General features: G+C 41.8%; 2 protein-coding genes across 2 annotated transcripts in view; both read left to right on the top strand.

Moving 5' to 3' along the window:
- The window catches only part of TMEM242 (transmembrane protein 242), a 45,830-nt gene that overhangs the window by 9,126 nt on the left and 12,237 nt on the right, over nucleotides 1-24,467 (top strand). Inside the window, exon 3 of the mRNA XM_024747995.1 lies at nucleotides 5,109-5,246. Within this exon, the coding sequence (XP_024603763.1) occupies nucleotides 5,109-5,246 (138 nt within the window). The remainder of the gene's footprint in view (nucleotides 1-5,108; nucleotides 5,247-24,467) is intronic.
- LOC112401637 (L-lactate dehydrogenase A-like 6B) lies at nucleotides 20,587-22,347 on the top strand. The gene is given in 3 exon segments (XM_024747994.1): nucleotides 20,587-21,773; nucleotides 21,775-21,908; nucleotides 21,911-22,347. Coding segments are annotated over 3 exon segments (1,119 nt in total). The 5' UTR covers nucleotides 20,587-20,844; the 3' UTR covers nucleotides 21,967-22,347.

Below are 24,467 nucleotides of genomic sequence, written 5' to 3'. Positions count from 1 at the left end.
ATGCCACTCCCTCTGGCTTGTGGAGTTTCTGCTGAGAAATCAGCTCTTAACCTTATGGGAGTTCCTTGTATCTTATTTGTCATTTTTTCCTTGTTGCTTTAAATAATTTTTCTTTTTGTCTTTAATTTTTGTCAATTTGATTACTGTGTGTCTTGGTGTGTTTCTCCTTGGGTTTATCCTGCCTGGGACTCTCCGTGCTTCCTGGACTGGGTGTCTATTTCCTTTCCCATGTTAGGGAAGTTTTCAACTATAATCTCTTCAAATATTTTCTCAGGTCCTTTCTCTCTTCTCCTTCTGGGACCCCTATAATGCAAATGTTGTTGCATTTAATGTTGTCCCAGAGGTCTCTTAGGCTGTCTTCATTTCTTTTCATTCTTTTTTCTTTGTTCTGTTCCATGGCAGTGAGTTCCACCATTCTGTCTTCCAGGTCACTTATCCGTTTTGCCTCGGTTATTCTGCTATTGATTCCTTGTAGTGTACTTTTCCTTTTAGTTATTGTATTGTTCATCTCTGTTTGTTTTTTCTTTAATTCTTTTAGGTCTTTGTTAAATATTTCTTGCATCTTCTCGATCTTTGCCTCCATTCTTTTTCCGAGGCCCTGGATCATCTTCACTATTATTCTGAATTCTTTTTCTGGAAGGTTGCCTATCTCCACTTCATTTAGTTGTTTTTCTGGGGTTTTATCTTGTTCCTTCATCTGGTACATAATCCTCTGCCTTCTCATTTTGTCTGTTTTTATGTGAATGTGATTTCGTTCCACAGGGTACAGGATTGTAGTTCTTTTTGCTTCTGCTCTCTGCCCTCTGGTGGATGAGGCTATCTAAGAGGCTTGTGAAAGTTTCCTGATGGGAGGGACTGGTGGTGGGTAGAGCTGGGTGTTGCTCTGGTAGGCAGGGCTCAGGAAAACTTGAAAACTGCTGATGGGTGGGGCTGAGTTCCCTCCCTGTTGGTTGTTTGGCCTGAGGTGACCCAGCACTGGAGCCTACAGGCTCTTTGGTGGGTCCATTGGTGGACTCTGGGAGGGGTCACGCCAATGAGTACCTCCCAGAACTTCTACTGGCAGTGTCCTTGTCCCTGTGGTGAGCCACAGCAGCCCCCCGCCTCTGCAGGAGACCCTCCAACACTAGCAGGTAGGTCTGGTTCGGTCTCCTCTGGGGTCACTGCTCTTTCCCCCTGTTCCTGACGAGCACACTACTTTGTGTGTGACCTCCAAGAGTGGAGTCTGTTTTTCCCCAAGTCATGTCAAAGTCCTGCAATCAAATTCCGCTAGCCTCCAAAGTCTGATTCTCTGGGAATTTCTCCTCCCGTTGCCAGACCCCCAGGTTGGGAACCTTGCTGTGGGGCTCAGAACCTTCACTGTAGTGGCTGGACTTCTGTGGTGTAAGTGATCTCCAGTTTGTGAGTCACACACCCGGCGGTAATGGGATTTGATTTTATTGTGATTGCGCCCCTCCTACCGCCTCATTGCGGCTTCTCCTTTGTCTTTGGTTGTGGGGTATCTTTTCTGGTTTGTTCCAGTGTCTTCCTGTCGATGACTGTTCAGCAGTTAGTTGTGATTCAGGTGCTCTCGCAAGAGGGAGTGAGCGCATGTCCTTCTACTCTGCCATCTTGAACCAATTTCCAGATGAGGGAAATTTTAGTAAGTTTAAAAGCATTAGAATGCATTTTTAACCAAAAACAAACAAACAATAAGCAAAATAAAAGGATAAAAGCAAACCAAACTAGGGAAATATGATAGCACGTATCATAGGTATAAGGGCTTCAAAGAACGTTAATATAGAAAGAATATACAAATCAGAAAACTTTAAATGGACAAAAAACATGAATATGCAATTCAAAAGATGTGAACATTGGCTTATAATAACTTGGACAAATACTCATTCTCAGTAACAATAGAAATGTAAGTTATACATAGTCTTATAGGGCTTCCCTGGTGGCACAATGGTTGAGAGTCCGCCTGCCGATGCAGGGGACACGGGTTCGTGCCCCGGTCCGGGAGGATCCCACATGCCGCGGAGCGGCTGGGCCCGTGAGCCATGGCCGCTGAGCCTGCGCGTCCGGAGCCTGTGCTCCACAACGGGAGAGGCCACAACAGTGAGAGTCCCGTGTACCGCAAAGAAAATAAATAGTCTTATATAAATTTCAAAGGTTTCTTTTTTTGTGTTTTTATTTTTACTGAGACCATCTAATGCAGGCCAACTTGAAATGGTCCTCATAAAACAGCATTGTAACTTAGAACAACCTTTTGAAAAACAGTTTATAGTGTTTATCAGCTTATAAAATATTCATGCTCCTCCACTTAATAATTCTACTTTGAGGAATTTTCCCCAAGGACTTAATCAGAAATGCAAGTCAGTGTTTAGGCAAAAAGAAGTTTTTAATATAAAAAAGTGAAACTAGCGTACATTAATAACAAATGGCTAAGTAAATTATGATAAATCAGTGCCGTGTAACCAGTAAAAATATTTGAGTTTTTGACACAATGAGAGGATGAAAGTTGAAGATTAAGAACATTTTAATGGTGTTAAGTTGTTTTTAAAATGTCCACAATCAGAAGGAGGGAGAATGTGTCAAAATGTCTAACATGGTTTTTACTGAATAATAAAAGGGAGGTTTTTTCCATTCATTCTTATGCTTTCTCATACATACCAAATTTTCCACGATGATATATAATCAGAAAAAATAAGATACAACTTTTGAGGAAGTTCAAGTTTTTATTGTTTCTGACTATTTTTGTTTGTTGATGTTTAGTGTGTTTTAGCAGACAGGCTCACAGGGAAAAATAATAAATTCTTAATATTTCCTAAATTCTGCAGTCTCCTTTAAAAAAATTTTTGAAGATAAATTACATTTCATATTCATGTCAAACTATGGAAATAAGTGAATGCCCCTTGGTTACATTTCAAGTAGGCCTGTAAGTATTATCACTTCCTTCTCTACTTCCAGTAGTGTAAATACTTGAATTATCCTAAGTAATGATGTTTTTATTCTAATTTACACTATGATTGTTTCCACTTAAAAAGAGACTTTCATTTACATTTTGTATTGTGTTGTATTTAGAATCAGAAGTGATAAATGACTGAATGGCAAATTCCACTTAGTCCGTAAAGCCAGGCTGCTGAAGTGCTCTAGCTTTTATAAGCATGAAACCTTGAACAAGTTATTTAATCTCTCTCTACTTTAGTTGGTCTTTAGTAAAATGAGGATAATAGTACATGTCTCACAGAGTAAGGTGAAGTAAAATGCTTAATGAATTACTATATGCAAAATGCTTTGAACAGTGCTTGTCATATAGTAAGGGAGCAATATATATATAATTATGTGCATATATATATATATAATTATTAACTGTGATATAGTATTTGGAAATACAGGATCCCTGGGAGATTGCAGTCCTGCAATCTTATTTAAAAATTAATCTCATTAAAAAATAAGATTAATGGTCCTTTAACAGTATAAGGAAAAATGTGGCTTTGGTCCTTCTGATCAATGTAATTTAATCGTTAGTATCAATAGTAAAAAGAAACATTTAGCATATGAATGCCACTTGTGCAGTTTTATTCACAAAACAATAGATATGGAAAAAGAGCTCACCACATCCATAGAATCACCATATTTTACAAAAAATTAAATTAGCTCCCTTCATGTCGGAGCTTTACTGTTTTGTTGTTTTCTTATTATGAGCTCCTTCTAACCTAAATTAGTAGACACTAATCCTAGATATTGTCCTCCAGTGAGTGTCTGACCAGTGTAGTGGAGGAGTATCTTTTTTATTTCAGAGTTTAAATCTTTAAATAAAAATACACTGTCAACTTACATTTTAAACATGGGGCTTCCCTAGTGGCGCAGTGGTTAAGAATCTGCCCACCAGTGCAGGGGACATGGGTTCAAGCCCTGCTCCGGGAGGATCCCACATGCCGCGGAGCAACTAAGCCCGTGCACCACAGCTACTGAGCCTGCACTCTAGAGCCCACGAGCCACAACTACTGAGCCCACACACCACATCTACTGAAGCCTGCATGCTCTAGAGCCTGTGCTTGGCAACAAGAGAAGCCCACGCACCACAACGAAGAGTAGCCCCCGCTCGCCGCAACTAGAGAAAGCCTGCACGCAGCGTCGAAGACCCAACACAGCCAAAAATAATAAATAAATAAAAATAAATAAATTCATAAATTACTAAGTCATGGAATTTGAAGGGACTTTAGAAATTAGTACACCATTCCTCCCAGTATCTCTTTTGACAGTGCACCCACCCCTCCCCCAACCCCAGCACATTTCGTAATGGGGGCAGTTATTCTTTTTTTTTTTTTCCTTTGGCCTCGCCTGCAGGATCCCACTTCCATAATCGCAGGCCACAGCCATGAAAGCCTGGAATTCTAACCACTAGGCCACCAGGGATCTCCCTCGGTTATTCCTTTTTGAAGTGCTCGTTGCATTCTCATTCTTCTCTAGTCAAGTTCATTATGCTGATAGTCCGAAAGTTGTTCAATTAGTATAATTGTAGATTTTTACCTTAATATTATATCTTGAAACTTGGGAGGAGGGTTACTGTTGTTTTTCTGGTTTCTTATTAATAGTTGCCAGGAGCTGGATTTCTACTATATGTCAGGCATTTTGCATAAATATTTAGAAGTCCTCACAATGAGTTATATCACAAGTCTTTTCTCAAATTTAGATTTAGCGCACCTCTCCCAGGAAGCTTTCCTTTAAAACTTCCCCTTCTTGCAAGTCGATCAGGTGTCCTCCTTCTCTGGGTACACAGTGCCCTGTATGTATATGCAGTTCTGTCATTGCCCTTTCCATTTAGATCATAATTTACTTCTAGTTGTCTGTGTTTCCCCCCTCCCTCACCAGGTCTTATGTGTTCTGTCAGAAAGAAGTTGCTCTGTGTACCTGGCGCGGATCTTGGCACGGTGCCTTGCACACTCAAATATTTGTCAGAGCAGTTGTGCCTTAAGTCATGCAGTTATTAAGTGCATGAACTTGGGTTGGTCTGGCTTCCTAGTATCATGGTGCTGACACAGAGAGTCATTAATTTCAAACACTTTCCAAATATTTTTTCTTTCAGAATGATGATTTTTACCAGAACCTTTGTGTCTTCATTGCAGGGAAGTGTGGCCACAGCTGCCTTACCGGAGAGCGGGTCTTCCCTTGCCTTGCGAGCCCTGGGGTGGGGCTCACTTTACGCCTGGTGTGGGGTTGGTGTGATCAGCTTTGCAGTCTGGAAGGCCTTAGGAGTTCACAGTGTAAGTAACTGCGTCCTGTAATTGCTATCTGGAATGTTTATTCTACTTTGTGCGTCTAAATCTTCCAGATTTTCAAATTTGCATACAGTTTATTCACTGTCTTGTGAAGTGATGACAGAGAATTGACTAAATTTTTACTAATAACTAGGCAGCTTCTCATTACTAGTAAATCATATAAATAATTTAAATATATAAGGGTGGTGAAACTTCAAATATAATTAATGACTAATGCATAGCAAATGTTCGTTCTGTATAAATTTGTGGGAGCTACTTGTTCAGTAAAATAATTTGGAACAACTTTCTATGCTGTTTGACATCCATATATATAAACATCGTTTAAAATAAAGCATTTTAAAATTATTATTTAAATTATTAATGTGTTTACACATTATTGGAAAAAGAGCCTAGTACCTGTGTGTGTGTAACTTATACTCCAAGGTAAAAAGCTGTACATTCGGAATATTTGGCTTCTTTTTATTTAAACTATTGGTAGGAAGTTCTGTGGACCAGGCTCTTTGTGACAGGTGAGAATTGGTGGTGGTTTAGAATGGGTGGCAGAAGTAGAGTTGATGAAAAGAGGTTCTGGATATATTTCGAAGGTAGGGGCAACAAGGACTTGTTATAAACTGAATGTGGGAGGTGAGAGAAAAAGCCAAGTCAAGGATGTCTCCAGGCTTTTGGTCTGAACGACTGGAAAATGGATGGGACCAGTGTGAAAGGAGCAGATATTAGGGGATCATGTCAGGGGCTCAGTCTGGGACTTATGAGTTTGAGGTAGATTTTAGATAGCCAAGTGGAGAGTCAAGCAAGCAGTTAGATATAGAAGTTGGAATTCAGGGAACAGGTCAAGGTGAAGATCTAAATCAGTATGTGGATAGTATTTAAACCATGAGATCAGATGAGCTCACAGAGACAGTGAATGTAGAGAGAAAAGAGAAGAGGTCTGAGGAAGGAGCCCTTGGTTTAGGAGCTCCTAAGGTTTAGAGGTTGAGGAATGAGGAGGTTTCCCTGCTGAAGAAGCAGGGGAAACCAGGAGAATGGTGACTTGGACGCCAGGTGAAAAGACATCTTTCAAGGAGGAGGATGCTGGGTATAAGTCATGTAGGAGGAGAACTGGTAGTTCACTGAGATGTGGTGATCATTGGTGGGTAAAGCCTGAGTGAAGTGGATCTGAAGGAGAATGGAGGAGAGAGCTCGGAGGCAGTGTGTATGGGCAAGTCTTGAGCTTTGCTGTAAAGAGAAAGAAAGAAATGGAGGAGAGAGCTCGGAGGCAGTGTGTATGGGCAAGTCTTGAGCTTTGCTGTAAAGAGAAAGAAAGAAATGGGGTCGTAGCTAGAAGGGGGAATGGGATCAAGAGAGGGTTTTTTTGTTTTTTTTTTTAAAGTTGGGAGAATTAACAGCATGTGTGCGTGCTGATAGGAGTGATTCAGTGGAGGGGGGAATTGATGCAAGGGAGAGGGAATTGCTGGAGTAATAGGTATTATTATTATTGAATTTTTCACACTTAGTTTGATAATAACTACATAGGCATTATTGTACTTTTCACTTAAAATATACTGATAGACAAACAGATGTTGCTTTTTTCCTAGTCTGAGTAACCTTTATTTTTTAAGTAACTGCCTGCTACTCATTGTTTGTAATAATAAAGTAGGGATTACTTGAAAAAAGTTAGAAAACCCATGACTGAAGATTTTTGATGATTTTTATTGTTACCTCAATTTTGCTTTGACCAATATAAAATCTCTTCTTCCATTTCAGGCATTGTGCCAGACATTTTAGACATAGCAGATTATTTAATCCTCACAACAACTATGAAGTAGGTGTTAATATCCCCCATCCTGTAAATGAGGAAATAGGGACTCAGGTTAAGTCACACAGCTTGTAATTGGCAGAGTCAAGATTTGAAGCTAAGTCTGATGGTCTGCAGAACCTGGTTCGTTTTCAATTTTACCTCCCTTAGCTAAGGTGGGAAATAAAGGAGTAGGTGGAAGGGGCAAGGGGAAGGAGGTAGTGAATCTGGTTTTGACTGTGGAATGATCCACACAGTCTTGATCATTTGACAGGTTTTACTGGGTATCTTCAGTGTGGACCTCCCAACATCACAATTGACTTCATTCTTGTATAGGACCAGCCATTCTTTTTTCATATGGGAGCAATTATTTGAAAACAAATGGAAAAGATTGGGAGGAAATATGTTTGGTGATAATATGTGAAAGAATTACGGGCGTGTGGGTGAGTTTTGTATTTTACTTTTCTGTGTAATTCTTAAATATGTATTGCTTTGACAATAATACTGCTTTTTAAAAAATAGTCCTAGATTTTATTTTTATTAATTTATGCTGACTATAAAGCACAACTGCCTAGGAGTACATAAAACTTCCTTGACTGCTTTGGGGGAGGGGCATGCAAATAATAATAAAGTTATTAAGCTTTTGGTTTCTATTAAAATGATGGTCTGTTAGTACTTCACAGTGAGTGCATGGAATTGATAGGTAATGTTTCTAGAGTTTAGTAATGTAGGTCATAAATTGAGTAGTAAAGTTTTAAGGTATTTGAAATATGAACAGTCTTTGATTTAGAAGAGTCATAATGAATCAATCCAAATTTTCATAGACCAACAAAATTAGGTTATTTAAATTATATGCTTGAGAACTTGGGCTTTATGGGCTAGACTGTGCCATTTTAGTTTCTAGAATGTGAAAGTGTTTGTATTATGGCACTGAGAAGAGGATTATTACCTAAATAAAATATTTGGGGGTGGGATTCTTTTCTGATTGGCACCATTGAATGTATGGAGACTTGGAATCCTTTTATATTGCATCTTCACGGCTTTAACCAAAAGGAGAGAATGCAGATAACCTCTCCCTGCTGGTGAGTCATTAGGTATATCAGTTTGATTTCCACATCTGAGAAGTCTCACAGAAAAATGAACCCACTGATACTTTTTTAGGACACATCTTTTAAAAGCAGTCGTGTTTATTAATTTGTTTATTCAAAAGACATTTGTGGGCCTACCCTGAGACTGGCACTGAACTAAGACAGCGCTCCCCAGTGGACTGTTAGTATGTAAGGCATAGGTTTTTAAGCGTTATGGGTGACTTTCGAAGGAAATTCTTATTATATGACCCTGCCCTGAGGCTTGTGGAGAGCAATGTGGTATATTTTGGTTCTGCATTTAGAGGTTTTTATTTTTTTTATTTTTGGCTGTGTTGGGTCTTTGTTGTTGCGTGCGGGCTTTCTCTAGTTGTGGTGAGCGGGGGCTACTCTTCGTTGCAGTGCACGGGCTTATCATTGTCATGGCTTCTGGACCGGCGCACGAACCCGCGTCCCCTGCATCGGCAGGCGGACTCTCAACCACTGCGCCACCAGAGAAGCCCCCAGTGATGAACTTTTATCGCTGTTTACTTCCTCTCATTAGGAAATGTCATGTGTCTATGAGGAATGAAAAGTTTTAGTCAAAAAATGTTGCGCAAAAATGGTTGCGGTCTGTGCACTCATTAAGTAATTGAGATGATCATTCTAGATAAATGCATGTAAATCAGAATCAATCCAGTGTCAAAATAGTTGAATTGTATTAAATCTCCAGTGTAAACCAGTTCCATAGAAAAGGGTGCCATCTAGTGGCTGACCAAGAGCAGCTTGCATTCCCTATTTTAATTCACAGCTACATCTGCTGGCTGAAAAGGCTTAAAGCAAAGCTCTTCAGTTTATTAGAAATATTTTGGATTTACTCTTTGTTTATTCATAATTAGTGCAGAATTTCATTAACATGGAACATGTTTAATACATCAGATATAAATAAAAAATTTTAATTTACACAATGGTAGATCATTTAATCAGAGGTTCCAAAAAAGGAGAGCTATTGGAAGCTATCCTGTCAGCCAACTGTAGCAGATCAGGCTGCCCAGGATTTAAAGTGGCACCCTGCCTGCCTTAGCATAAGAATCAGTGCAGGTCCAGCCTGGCATCGCCACACCGGCTCCACCCTGCTGACCAGCCATGGGCATGGCCTGATTGCTCAGAATGGGTTCATCACTTACTTTGAATTATGGTATTTTATCATGTGTTTATGATCGAGGCAGCATTAATTTTATAACAGGAACTGAATTGTGAAAAGAATGAACATTCACTATGGGTTCATGGTTCCCTATTGCAGCTGTGCACATGATCCTGGTGCATTCGGGCCATGTGAGTGCACGACATGGTGATGTGATTAGATTGTTTATTAGGGCAGATGTTTTAAGTTTAGAGAATAGTGGAGATAAATGCTCTTCAGGCAGTAAGGGCATTATGGATACTAACTGGTAATCCCCCAGTTGTCAAGAGAAAAAACCATGCCACCTATAGTTATTTACATGTTAAAACTTTTTTACCTTTTATTATTTATAGTAGGTATTGAGCACATTTATGGTTAGGCTGTCTTGTTTTTTTTTTTCTTCCCTTTGAAGGAAAAACATTAGGTGTATAAAAAATTCCTGATAGATATGATTGGAATCGCTATAGCTTTTTATGCTTAATGGACCCGTGTTCTGCATTTGTTTGAAGTTATCTCAAAATACTGGTCAGAATCACCCACTGCTGACATTTACTGTGGTTGTGTTAGAATATATTCATGATACCTGGCGTAGTTAAATTTGCATGTCATTTATAGTTGTCTTCACAGGAGCTAAAACATCGATAGAAATAAAACCATGAACGGAAACATTCTCAGTTATTGTAAAATACTTTAAATTGTCCAGAGATTTAAATTTTAAAATTAACTCTTATAAATGGAGTTTTTTTTTAACCATGGGATAAGAGGTATTTGTTTTTATTTACATATATTGGTGTTTATTTTCAAAGAAAAAATATATTTAGGACCTACCTTTTTTAAACAAAAATGGGTTTTTAAATAAATAAATTTATTTATTTGTTTGTTGGCTGCATTGGGTCTTCGTTGCTGTGCGGGCTTTCTCTAGTTGCGGCGAGCGGGGGCTACTCTTCGTTGCGGTGTGCGGGCTTCTCATCGCGATGGCTTCTCTTGTTACAGAGCAGAGGCTCTAGGCTCGTGGACTTCAGTAGTTGTGACTTGTGCGCTCTAGAGTGCAGGCTCAGTAGTTGTGGCACACGGGATTAGCTGCTCGGCCGTATGTGGGATCTTCCCAGACCAGGGCTCGAACCCGTGTCCCCTGCATTGGTAGGTGGATTCTTAACCACTGTGCCATCAGGGAAGCCCATGGCTTTTTTTAATAAAAAAAATATATATATATATATATATATGTATATATATATGTACTCATTGTATGAAAAGAAAAAATCAGTGTAGAAAAGGTCAAAAACAAAAATCACCAAAGTTCTCCCTGAATTGTAATCACTTATTATAGTAGGAACATCCTTGTAGAGCTTCTGTAGGCATGCTCATATAATCATATATAAATACTGTTTTACTGTACTACTATGGAACTCTTTTTCACTGAATACTCATAAGAACATCTTTGCACAGTGGAGTATATGAATCTCCATCACTTTTAATGGCTACATGGTACTCAATTGTATGTTATAATTTACTTAATCGGTCTCCAGCCAACAGCATTTAGATTGTAATTTTTCACTATCAAACACCATGTGAACCTCTATAGGCATACATCTTTTTGTACTCTTCTTTGTCAAGAAATGTGTTCTAAAGACAGAAGATGCTATTGTTGAATCAAAGTGTATTTTTAAAATGTTTTTGATATTTGTTGCTAAGTGGCCTTCCAGGAAAGTTTATACCGTTTAGAAGATACCAGCAATGTATACAAGTTTCCTAGCACCCTTGCCATTAGTAGCTTTTATTACTCTGAAATTTTTGCCAATCTGATACATGGAAAATTTCTTCCTTTATTGTGTCTCTCTGAAGACCTTGCTGCTGTAAAGGCTTTTATGGAAATAATCTGTGACTGGACTCACGAATACTCTCCAGCCCCAGTCTTGCCTCCTCATCTAGTATAGGTTGCTTTTTTCTCAAAAGGCCAGACCTCTTTTTCTTTAAAAAAATAAAACATGTTAAAACATACATATTTTAAATATTTCTCTAAAAAGTGTCATTTGACTTTCCTCTTCAAAGAAAGATTTTTTAAAAATTCTTCTCCATTATGGTTCATCACAGGATGTTGACTAGAGCTCCCTGTGCTGTACAGCAGGACCTCGTGGCTTATGCATTCTCTGTGTAATAGTTTGCGCTTGCTACTCCCAAACTCCCGGTCCCTCCCTCCCCCACAACTGCAAGGCTGTTCTCTGTCTGTGAGTCTGTTTCTGTTTCGTAGATAAGTTCATTTGTGTCATTTTAGATTCCACATGTAAGTGATAGCGTATGGTATTTGTCTTTCTCTTTCTGACTTTGCTTAGTATGATCATCTCTAGGTCCATCCATGTTGCTGCACATGGCATTATTTCATTCTTTATGGCTGAGTAATACTCCATTGTACATATATATACATCTTCTTTATCCATTCATCTGTTGATGGACATTTAGGTTGTTTCCATGTCTTGGCTACTGTAAATAGTACTGCTGTGAACATAGGGGTACATACATCTTTTTGAATTACAGTTTTGTCCTGATATATTCCCAGGAGTGGGATTGCTGGATCATATGCCAACTCTATTTTTAGTTTTTTGTGGAACTTCCATACGTTTCTCCATAGTGGCTGCACCAATTTACATTCCCACCAGCAGTGCAAGAGGCTTCCCTTTTCTCCATACCCTCTCCAGCATTTATTATTTGTGGACTTCTTGATGATGGCCATTCTGACTGGTGTGAGGTGATACCTCATTGTAGTTTTGATTTTCATTTCTCTAATACTTAGCAATGTTGAGCATCTTTTCATGTGCCTATTGGCCATCTGTATGTATTATAAGAAAGATCTTTTAAAAGAAGTAATATTATACCTTATCTCTGAGACAATGGTGAATGCACTCTAATAAAATTTATTTTCTCCAGCTCTTTTTTGTAGCTGTTGTATGGCTCACGGGCCTAGCCGCTCCGTGGCATGTGGGATCTTCCCAGACCGGGGCACGAACCCGTGTCCCCTGCATCGGCAGGCGGACTCTCAACCACTGCGCCACCAGGGAAGCCCTAGGCATACTTTTATATTAATATTTAGGCTCACTTCTTAATTACCTTATGACCAGCTTGAGGGCTTTTGCTAATTACAGTCAAATTTCTTTTACTTTTTGCTAATTTCAGTTTTACCAACATTCTGGTGTATCTCACATTAAATACATTTATTCTTACACCGTGTTTACTTATTTCAAATGAAAACAGCATTGTAGGGTGAATGCTTGAACCCCACATGTAAAATAAAACTATGGAAAAGCTTAAAAGTTTTTAACTTCTAAGATATCTAAGAAGGAAATAAACTTCATGCTGTATACTTTTCATTGGTTTAGGTCAAAGATTAAAAACAAATTCGAGTCTCCTGGCAAATTGTTTAATGGTAGCCACTTCTGAGTGGTCTGCAGGGGAAGTCTGAAACACGGCTGAAACATTTCCCTCTGTGTCCTCGCCTAATCTAATTTCAGTGCTTCCAAAGATTTCTACCAGCTCCGCCCCCAGGAAGAAAGCTTCAGTTTCTTATTCTGACTGCCTTATGTCAGCAGCCGCCGCCTTGCTTCCTCTTCCTGATGGTACTTCCTAGACCGCCCAGAACGCAGTCGTCATGATCTTGCAGAGATAGCTCCATCTGTCAAGCCCTCGGGCCTTCAAACGCTTAAGCATTGAGGAATATTTTTCCTGGAATCATTTTTAAATTAATTGGGAGCGGCACTGTGCATCAGTTAAACGCAGGTCTGAGGTGACGAGGACATCTCTGTACAAGGACATCTCTGTACTCCTTATTTCCCATTCCACTGCAGCTCTGACGGGCTTGGCATGCCGGTGGTGAGAGGCACTCTGTGTGAATGTCAGGGAGCAATTTGGTGACAGAGAGACCGAATCAAAGGGACTTGCTCAGTTTAAAATGGGACGTAGTGACTGATGTACTGTCCCTTTTTTTTTTTTTTTTTTTTTTTTTGCCAAGGGTTGGGGGAAATCAGCCGTTTTGGCATATTGCCAAGATTCCTCTTTAAAAACCTACCAGTCTCCTTTTACAAGTAAAATAGGGCCCCAAGCATCTTATAAAGCATTTTATAAAGTAAGAATGTGCAACACTTACCAGGAAAGATAAGCTCTGCCATAAAAGCCTTCTTGTTGCAGGCCTGACACAAACCAGGCTTAATCACCTCAAGAATGTTCCCAGTCTCACTCCACTGGAGGGAAGGTAGCCTTGATTTCACTTGGGTTTTCTTACTGAGCATAGAAAATTGGTCTCACATGAGCAGATCTCTAACCAAAGCATTGTGGAGTGCAGACCTGATAGCGCACGCTTTCCCCTTAAGCTTTTAGTATTTCCTACTTCTAACAATTTTAAGAAGAAATCTTTTTTTTTAATGTGCTGTATATCTTTCCACAACGCAGATTGTGTTGAACGTAATTTCACTTTTTCTTGATGACTCAGCTATATCAGTTACTATTTGCTTCTGTGCTAACAGATTCTGGGCTTTCATAGTTCTTATTCTTTCTGTACTTCTTCCTGATCCTACTTTGGCTCTTGTTTTTCACCTCCCACCATCCTGTTGACTTTAGGTTCCTCCTTTGCCCTGGTATTTTCTCCACGGTTCTGTCCATTCCAGTGGCTTCATCCACATGCAGACAACTGCCAGGACCGCGTCTTCAGCCAGACCCCTGAGCTCCTAGCTCACGGGCCCGTTTGACTGGACACTGATGCTTGGATGTCCCACTGGTGTTACGTGTGTTTCCACTTGAACTGTCATTTACACCCCCCCATTTCGCCCCCCAACCTACTGCCGGGTCACCCACCGTGAATGGCAGTGTCATCCATCATCTAGCAATGCTGCCTGGACTGAAAAGCTGGACTTTATCCTGACCGCACTCTCTCTCACCCCAGTATCTGATCAGTCACCAAGTCTTGCTCCTCCCCCACCCTCACAGCCACTGTAGCTGGGGCACCTTCCTGCCCCAAGGTGCTTATCACAGCTAAGGTCCCTTCTCCCTGCCTGCCACCTTGCCCTGTCACAGCCCTTTCCCCACACTACCGCAAGGATGCGCTGGCCTTCCTCTTCCCCGCACCTCTGCCTTTCTACCATGGGCGGAATATCCATGCTGCGGCCAAAGCCCCACACACATGAGGGCATCCACCCGCCTCCCACCCCCATCTACCCAAGGACCTCACTCCCATAATTATCCCCAGCCTTTAACGGTGATCAGTTTTCCCTCTGCTGCAGTGTGTGGAGACGTGTTCTAGTTTCTCCCACCTCTAAAGGTCTTCTCTCGGTGTTCCTCGTCCTCCTCCAGGTACCAGCCCATGTGCCTGCTTCCCGTCATAGGAGAGGTTTCTTGAAAAGAGTTGGTTGTGATCACTGTCTCCACTTCCTCTCCTTTTTCTCCTCAGTCCAGCTTCTTTCCCAGCACACCCAAAACTGCTAGTGTGGGTCGCCAGTGCCGTCCTTGTTGGCAGGTCCAGGTCTTGTCGTCATCCTTCTCTTACTTGACCTCTCAGCAACACTTGACACGAGGGAGCATTCTCCCCTCTCTTGGCTTCTACCCCTTCCACCTCACTGGCCATTTTTGTTCATCTCCTTTTCTGGCTCCTCCTCTGCAGACCTGGAAGTGTTGGAGTGTCCAGTGGCTTCATACTTGCACTCTTCTGTTCTCCATCTGTCCTCAGTCCTTGGTGCTCTTGCCTAGTCCCTGGCATTAAACACAATCTATACAATCTGATAATGTCCAAATACATAGCTCCAGCCTGACCTTCACATTTGCCTTGAAACCGCACGTGGTCCATCTCATCTCACAGGCATGTCAAAGCCCCACGTCCCAACCAGAAGTTGTGGTTTCCTCTCCTCCTCCCTAACTTGCTCCTCCCTCAGTCTCTCCCATTTCAGTGAGTGCTACTCCCATCCCCCCAGTCGTTCAAGCCAAAAACCCAGCCGAGAATCATGGTAGATTTTCTCATTTCCTGTCATTCCCTTCACCTAAGCTGTGAGCACCTGCTTGTTAGCCCAGCTGCTAAACAGAGCCTGGCTCTTTCATCTCTCTCCACCTCCATTCATCTTTTGCCTGGTGTATTGAAACAGTTTCCTGTCTAGTATCTCGGCCTCTCCTTTACTTCCCCTAGAATTTTTTTTCCCACGTTGATATTTTTTAAATGTAGGTCAAATCATGTCACTCCTTTATTTAAAAACCCTTCAGCATCTCCTGTTGAGGAAGTCTCACAGGATGTAGCCCCACCTACCTCACTGACCTCATCTTGAGCCACCACCATCACCTCTCCCATCCCATGCCCACCTCGCCCTGCCAGGCCCTGGGCCTTCTTGTTCCTTCAGCACTCCAGCCTTATGCGTAGGGCCTTTCTAGCTTTGCCCAGGAAACTCCTTCCCTGGGTCTTTGCAGGGCTGGCTCTGTGTTGCCATCCAGGGTTTCAACACAGATTTACTTCACCCCCTCAGAGAAGCTTCCCCAGACCGTCTAATTAAAATACAGTAGCCTCTTCATTCCCACCACTCAGTTCCTCTCTGATGTTATCCTGTTTTGTTTTCTTCACGACACTTGTTGCAAAATGAAGTTATATTGACCATTTTAAAATGTTAATCTGTTTTTGCTAAAAGAACATAAATTCTAAGAGAGTGGAGTGTACCTTGTTCATTGTTGTATCCTCAGCACCTGCACCATGCCTACTAGCGCAGAGGAGGTACTTAGTGAACTCTGTTGGATGAAATCTGATCACACTGCCGCTGTCACTTCAGTGGCGCCCTCTTGCCTTGAGAATACATTCCAGGGTGCTTGAAGACGTTTGTAAGTTCCTGTGTGATCCGGCCCCTGCTTATTCTTTAACCCATTGCTTCTCGACCAGGGCTGGGGAGGTGTGTGCGGCAAATTTGCTATGTCCCATCCGCCCACCTCCACCCACGACGGAGATTTGGCAGTGTCTGGAGGTACTGTCTGGGCCGTCATAACTACAGGAGAGCTACTGGCATCTAATGGGTAGAGGCCAGGGAAGCTGCTGCACATCCTACAGTGCGTAGGACAGGCCCACAAAGAATGACCTGGTCCAGAATGTCAGGAGTGCTGCGGTTGAGAGTCTAGCTGTGCCTCTAATACGCCTCTGTCACGGTCAGAGGTCTAGCCGTGCTGAAAGGCAGTGTGCTTTCTAGCCTCAGAGCCTTGTCCTTGCTGCTCCCCCACCTGGAACACCCCTTTCTTTCTTCACTATTCCCAATGCTGCTGACCCTCTTTGTTGCCCAGATAGAGTCTGGAGGCAAATTAGTTTTTAAACTTTATAACGTGGAGTTAATCTGTTTTGGCAGTTTGGAGTTTATAAAGGTAACTTAAGGTTACCTCAAACTGAAAGTAACTTCCATACACAAAAACATCCTTTGTGTCCTTTTTTTTTTAGATGGTAAGGCTGCTGTTACTGAGGACTAGAGTAGTATTTCTATTAAGCCAATCGCAGAGAATAAATGAGCTGAATTAGGTTTTGGGTTTTTTTTTTTTTGTGGTACGCGGGCCTCTCTCTGTTGTGGCCTCTCCCGTTGCGGAGCACAGGCTCCGGACGCGCAGGCTCAGCAGCCATGGCTCACGGACCCAGCCACTCCGCGGCATGTGGGAACATCCCGGACCGGAGCACGAACCCATGTCCCCTGCATCGTCAGGCGGACTCTCAACCAGTGCACCACCAGGGAAGCCCCAAATGAGCTGAATTAGTATAACAGCACTTAGTGCAGTCAGAGCCTAAGCCATAAAATTAAACTCTCACTTTTTAGATATGATTTAGGATGTTTAAACACATACTAATGAATATTAATTTCTTTGTTTTTCATGTTTTGTGCCACATTAAAAGAATTCCTTTTTAATGATTCATACAAGCAGCTTTTTTTACATTGCATTAAAAATTATGTGTAAGGGCTTCCCTGGTGGCGCAGTGGTTGAGAGTCCGCCTGCCGATGCAGGGGACACGGGTTCGTGCCCCGGTCCGGGAAGATCCCACATGCCGCGGAGCGGCTGGGCCTGTGAGCCATGGCCGCTGAGCCTGCGCGTCCGGAGCCTGTGCTCCGCAACGGGAGAGGCCACAACAGTGAGAGGCCCGCGTACTGCAAAAAAAAAAAAAAAATTATGTGTAAGATGATGCCTTTAAAGAACAAAAGTGAGATCTGGGTAACTTACCAGAAGAGCTTGCCAATTCATGTTATAGTATTTGAATACCATAAATAGGAAGTTGGTGCCACGGTTGCTTTTTGAATGGACATTCTACCTTTATTCTACTCAGTAGACAAAGCTTTGTGGCCCTGCTTTTGTCCTGCCCCCAGCGTTCCCAGTACTGCTGACGAAAGAAAATACTTGGAGGTACTGCGATTTGTAAATTACGGAGTTAGGTAGATTTTAGTATCTATGAGCAACAGAATCACAGCCTACTGATTTTTTTTAAAAAACTACAATTTGCATTTTATGAGTTTCAAATCACAAGACTTTTAAAATAATTGCGTTTATATAATGTTCTACTTGCATGCTGGTGAGTTTATAGCTTACAGTATTAACACTGCTTTCATTGCATCTTGTTTGTTTGTGTTTTCAAATCAAGGGTTTTATGCACGGATTATTTTCTTAAAAGTTTTCCATAGAACAAAACATTTTAAATAACTTCAAAGGATAAAAATATTCCTTCTGCCTCTGCATATTTATTTTACTGTGTTTCTAGCACTGTAGAATTTTTTTTTAATTTGTATGTTGTAAGGTGGTAAAGGTGGGCATTAGCTTTGAAAGTAATTAAGAAATCTTTTAGTTTATTCATAGCTTTATCTGAAATTTATGCATCAACCTTGCTAAGAAACCCCAGACAGGCACCATTTTACTTACCCCTTTATGCAGAACTCCAGCACCAGGTGGATCTCCAGCCCTGCCTTTCCATCTCACTCACATTTTAGCCCTCTAGCCTTACTTGGCTCAGTTCTGTGGTTATTTCCTCATTCTTTTCTACCATAAACATTTATTGAATCCCTATTCATAGACCAAGCTCTGTTCTGGAGGATAGGGATATGCTGTTAAATAAAAGGTGATCCCTTTTGGAGTGACAAATTCATAAGTAATTACATTTAACTGTGTGTGATAAATCCTGTAATGGAGAGAGGTATACAGTACAGTGGTGGCGGATTTTTAAAAAGTCAGTTCTCCTTGGGAGATTGTAGAAGACTTAGGAGAGCGTGGAATATTTGAGCTGGACTCCTAGATGGAAAAAGGGCAGGGGGAGCTGGGGATGAGAGTCCAGGTGGAAGGAATAGAGTGACTTAGTTTACAACCATCCTTGGCCCAGATGCTTGCTAGTCATCTTTATTTCCTGATTCCTCCCTCCTAAGTGGTGTAACCAAAAGTATTATGGCATAATCCTGCCGTCAGCCATAATATTATACTGAATATTGAATAGATAATTTGAATTAGATTTTCCATTCAAAAGGAGTAATGAGCCACCTAAGACAGAAGGTCATTGGGGAGCTGGCTAGCTAGAGTTGGCTTTCCACATCTTTGGGTAGACCTGTCATCTGTTCATCTGTTTTAGTTCTTTCCTTCTTATCTCAAGACTTACTGTAAATAAAAGGCTGCTTTGTTTGAGATATTTTTATTTTGGAGAGTGTTATTTTTCTCAAAATTGATTTAGTGTGGCTAAGGGGAAAAACTGAAGAGGCAGCTGTCATAGTGATGGTATTTCTGAAGAGGTTCAAACTCTAGAAAGAAAATTACTGTAGAAAAAGGCCGTCTAACTAAGAGTCTTTATGTCCTTGAATTTCATCCTCAAGAACACTTATAAGAAAAATGACTGGTCAAAGGAATCGTTGTAGGAAAAAGTGAGAACAGGCATCAGGTTAAAACATTTCAAGCTATGACTGGGATAAAAGAAAGAATAAGATGTCAGCCACCATTAAATAAAGATCATTTAAATATTCTCCTTTTTAATTTGACAAATGGTGACCATAAATCTGACCACCGGGGTGGAGAGAACGCATGTATGTGGTGCTCTTACCATTTTGTGTGACACGGAGCTTGTACTGTACCATCTAAACAGGGTGCCACCAAGTCACACTGAAACAGGATTGCAGGATCTCCACTGTTGCCACACTTTTCTCACCTCTCACCAACTCCTTTGCTTACTGTTGCTCTCTTCCTGGACTGCAGCTCGGTGGCAGAAAGAATGAGAATAGCTTTTCAAGTCCTGAATGTGAAATATTCATTTTGTCAAGATTTGGTATTCTAAAATGGAATATATATGTGTACACACACACACACACATATATATACATATACAATTTTTTTTCCTGCCTGTGAGGAGGCGGCATGTACCAAGAGCTCCGTTAGGGGAGAACATACTGCTTTCTTGGAATGAGAGGAAAGCTTTGAGGAATCATTACATGGTCAGAATTCTGTTTATATAAGTGAGGAGAAAGTACTGTTATTTTTGTTTGGACTTTTATAGTTTATTGGGTTTAAGGGTATGTGTATGTGTGTGTGTGTCTGTGTGTGTGTGTGTGTGTGTATATATATATGTATATATATATATATATATACATATAACATATATGTATCAGATGTAAAGTTTTTATTTCCTTAGAAATTTGAAAGGACATTCATAATACTGACCAGAAGAACTCAGAGGAAAGTAAGGTACACTGGTGCCATATTGCACTAGCTAATATTTTAGTCCTTTAATCAATAATCTGGTTTGTGCAGTTGGCCAAAATTTGCCATTTTAAGGACGTAGAAGATATATCTTCATGCTGATATCAGGCTACGTCATCACCATCTTTCTACTCGAGAAGTCGTTTTCGATCAGGACTCTCAATTAGGAGCTTTCCTTTGTCGCGACTGTTTGACTAGCTCACGGTCGGCTCCTGCCCCTTGTCGTCAGGATCCTACGACTTCCGCAGTCACGCTCGTGACTGACGTAAAGGCAGCGGAAGCCTTTCCAAGCGTAAGGTTCTTGAACTGGATACAACGGGAAACAGGAGTCCCAGTTTTCCAACGGATGCAGGGAAATGGTACAGGAGGCCATTGGGAGACAAAGGATACGCACCTGGTTATTCCTGGCAGGGATACAGTTAAGAAAATTTAACCTTATTTTCATCTGTACTGAATGGAAATGTTTTTACTTGGCATATGTAGTGAAAACAGAAAATCAGTAATCCCAAGGATCTGGGTTGTCTCATTATACATGCTAAGTAGTGGAGAGAATTCGAGTTCTTAAAATTTTAACTCCAGAATTCATTTGCGAGAGGAGCCCTTCCGTGTCGTCGTCGTCCCCCTCCCCGCAATCAGATCAGACCTGAAGTACTTTGCGGAGGCCCGTTTGAGGCCACGAGAGCTGGGCTCGCCTTGCGCAGCCGCAGTAGCAGGCCGCGTCCAAAGGTCCCGGCCTTGCGCAGCCGCAGTAACAGGCTGAGCAAACGGCCAACGGTCACAGCTCTCTGCTTTTGAGCTTGTAAGGCTGCCTGCTGCTTTCTTCCTATCTCTCTTCCTTCACCTCTCGAGTGAGTAGCCATGAGCTGGGCTGTGGGAATGCAGCGGGCCAGCCAGAGAGTGGGCACTGTGAGAGCGAATTGCCTGTGCCCGGGAATGGTGTTGAGTCCCTGCCAGCCGGCAGGCATCGCCCACAGGGGCACCTGGCCCATCGCCCCCGCGTCCAAGATGGCTACGGTCAAGTGTGAGCTTATGAAGAATTTCCCCTCAGAGGAGCCCGTTCGTTGCAATAAGATCTCCATTGTAGGAACTGGATCGGTTGGCATGGCCTGTGTTATCAGCATCCTGTTAAAAGGCTTGAGTGATGAACTTGCCTTGGTGGATGTTGATGGAGGCAGACTGAAGGGTGAGACAGTGGATCTTCAGCATGGCAGCCCTTTTGTGAAAATGCCCAATATTATTTCCAGCAAAGATTACCTTGTCACTGCAAACTCCAACCTCGTGATTAGCACAGCAGGTGCACGCCAGGAAAAGGGAGAAACACGCCTTAATTTAGTCCAGCGAAATTTGGCCATCTTTAAGTTAATGATTTCCAGTATTGTTCAGTACAGTCCTCGCTGCAAGCTGATTGTTGTTTCCAATCCAGTGGATATCTTAACTTACGTAGCCTGGAAGTTGAGTGGATTTCCCCAGAACCGTATTATTGGAAGTGGTTGTAATCTGGACACTGCCCGTTTCCGTTTCTTGATCGGGCAGAGGCTTGGTATCCATTCTGAAAGCTGTCATGGGTGGATCCTTGGAGAGCATGGAGACTCAAGTGTTCCTGTGTGGAGTGGAGTGAACATCGCTGGTGTCCCTCTGAAGGATCTGAACGTAGATATAGGAACTGATAAAGATCCTGAGCAGTGGAAAAGTGTGCACAAAGACGTGGTTGCTAGTGCCTATGAGATCATCAGAATGAAAGGTGGTACTTCTTGGGCCGCTGGCCTGTCTGTAGCTGACTTAACAGAGTATCGTGAAGAACCTCAGGAGAGTGCATCCGCTTTCCACCAGAATTAAGGGTCTCTAAGGGATAAATGAAGAAGTATTCCTCAGTGTTCCTTGTATCCTGGGAGGGAGTGGTATTACCAACCTTATAAAAGTAAATAAGTAAATAAGAGTGCAAAAACACTTTGGGAAATTCAAAAGGAGCTTAAGTTTTAAAGTTGTTTAAAACTACCATTCTGAAGTTATTGAAGAAAAGAGAGTAGTTATGGAGTTGTGTATGTCCAGTTTTTGAATAAACTTGAATTCCTAAAAGTTGGAAACAGGGAAGGGGGTAGAGTGACTCCCCTATTTATTTAGACCTCCCCCCCCAGCTCTTTTATTTAGCATCCAGATGCTGAATTATACTTTTTTTTTAAACAATTCCTAAGTGACTGCATCAAAGAAGGTGTTTTCGTACCACTGGTGTACCGGTCCTCACCCTGTGTGTGTGTGTGTGTGTGTGTATAGTTGCCACTTGTCCAAAAAAATGGAGGATGTGGGTGTTTGTTGTGTTACAGAAATTCTGATTCTTTTCATTAAGTACAGGTTCATTCTTTTGTTCTGGGTGACTTATACCTGTGTTCATTTATATACTATTTTTTTGACGTTGTAACTTCCTGTACAATGTGAAAATAAACGTATACACAGAAGCATTTTCTGTAATGGAGCCATCAGCTGTCTTCATTGCCCTATGACAGCCTATCAGCCAGGCTTTCAAAAAGGCATCGTAAAATGGGAGCTGGAAGCCGGTCCTGTGTGTGCATACTCATGTATATGTACCAGTGAAGCAGGATCATTAAGTAAAAAATGAAAATAATAGTGATTTAGTTGGTAGCTATTATAAAGTATTTAAGGCAGTAAAATATAAAGCTTCAGAAAGAGGCCTGAGAGAGGTGGTAGCAGTTACTAAAAATAAAGTCTGACTGAAATAATTTTAGAACTGCCTCTGAGAACCTGACCTGTTAGCACATTAAATCAAGAAGCACATTATAAATTGTTCTTCTTGGGCTGAGTCTTACCTGCAGAGTGTGCCCTGGCCCTAAGACACTCCAGGGTCATCTCTGTTGCTCAGTTTACTTCACATTAACGGAAAGATTTTGCTTTTGAATTGTGCCCTGTTGTTAGTCACTGTCATAAAATTTGGCCATTTTAATGAGTACTTCAGGGATTGTATTTCTCAGAAAGTTACATGTTCGCTTTTTATTCCTAGATCAGTTGACTTTACTACAGATTCTATACTGTATGGATGTGATACATTGAAGGTTTAGGAGAAAGTAAAGATGCTCGTCTGACCTTTACCTAAATAATGGTACTAATAACTTAGGAAATGAGAATCTTAGCCTTCCTATTCAATTGAATATTAAATAAATGATATGGTATGTTCAAACATATCTCAGGTTTGATGTGGATATCAATAGGCCTAATCAAAATTGAAACGTACTAGTATCTGCTTTCTTTTTTTTTTGGCTGCATCGGGTATTCGTTGCGCGCGGGCTTTTCTCTAGTTGCTGCAAGCAGGGGCTACTCTCCATTGTGGTGCACAGGCGTCTCATTGCGGTGGCTTCTCTTGTTGCAGAGCACGGGCTCTAGGTGTGCGGCCTTCAGTAGTTGTGGCACACGGGCTTAGTAGTTGTGGTTCGCGGGCTCTAGAGCGCAGCCTCCATAGCTGTGGCGCACGGGCTTAGCTGCTCCGCGGCATGTGGGATCTTCCCGGACCAGGGCTTGAACCCGTGTCCCCTGCATTGGCAGGCGGATTCTTAACCACTGCGCCACCAGGGAAGCCCGTAGCATCTGCTTTCTAAATTAAGCCAGTCCTGCTTATTTAGTTTTATCAAGTAGACATAGGACAGTGGTCCACCCCCAAAAACTGACCCTTTACTTAACTGTGCTGATCAGAGCTCCCCTATTATTTCATTGAACCATACTATTTCATTGAAAATATCAAAATGTTCTGATTACCCAGGAAGCTGTGTCATATTATGGGATTAATCGATGTGCTGAGCTCCCTGAAGGTGGCAAAAGTGGTGCTTTGATTGTTCCAGGTGGTTTTAAAACCTTTTTAAGCTTAATTGCACCAAGTTTCTCTTCCCCTTTGTACAGCCCTTGAATTTTTATTCAGCCATGTTTCAGCCAAATTTAATGTAATATTGAAGGAGATCAGAGCCTGCCTTATGTCTGTTTTGTAATTCTCTTCACCAGCTACTTCAGTCAGGATAGGCTGGGTTATACTATAGTAAAAAATAATCTCCAGCTGTGTGGCTTAAAGTAAGAAAAGTTTGGGCTTCCCTGGTGGCGCAGTGGTTGAGAGTCCGCCTGCCGATGCAGGGGACACGGGTTTGTGCCCCGGTCCGGGAAGATCCCACATGCCGCGGAGCGGCTGGGCCCGTGAGCCATGGCCGCTGAGCCTGCGCGTCCGGAGCCTGTGCTCCACAACGGGAGAGGCCACAGCGATGAGAGGCCCGCGTACCGCAAAAAAAAATAATAATAACAAAGGTTTATTTGTCTCCTAAAATTCACTGGGTGTACACAACTTTCTAGGGAAGCTGCGCTCCACAGGCTGGCCTCATACCTCAAGTTTCTTTGATCTTGAGGCGCCAGCCACTGCAGCAACACAGGTTTCCATGATTGCTGTGGAAAGGGAAGAGAGGCCTGGAGAATTGAACACTTGCAGTAATGTG

Source organism: Neophocaena asiaeorientalis, unplaced genomic scaffold (assembly GCF_003031525.2).
Source record: "Neophocaena asiaeorientalis asiaeorientalis breed wild unplaced genomic scaffold, Neophocaena_asiaeorientalis_V1.1 scaffold123, whole genome shotgun sequence".
In the NCBI taxonomy this organism is placed as follows: domain Eukaryota; kingdom Metazoa; phylum Chordata; class Mammalia; order Artiodactyla; family Phocoenidae; genus Neophocaena; species Neophocaena asiaeorientalis.
Note: the sequence above shows the minus strand (reverse complement) of the source record. Positions and strands in the feature narration are given on the sequence as shown.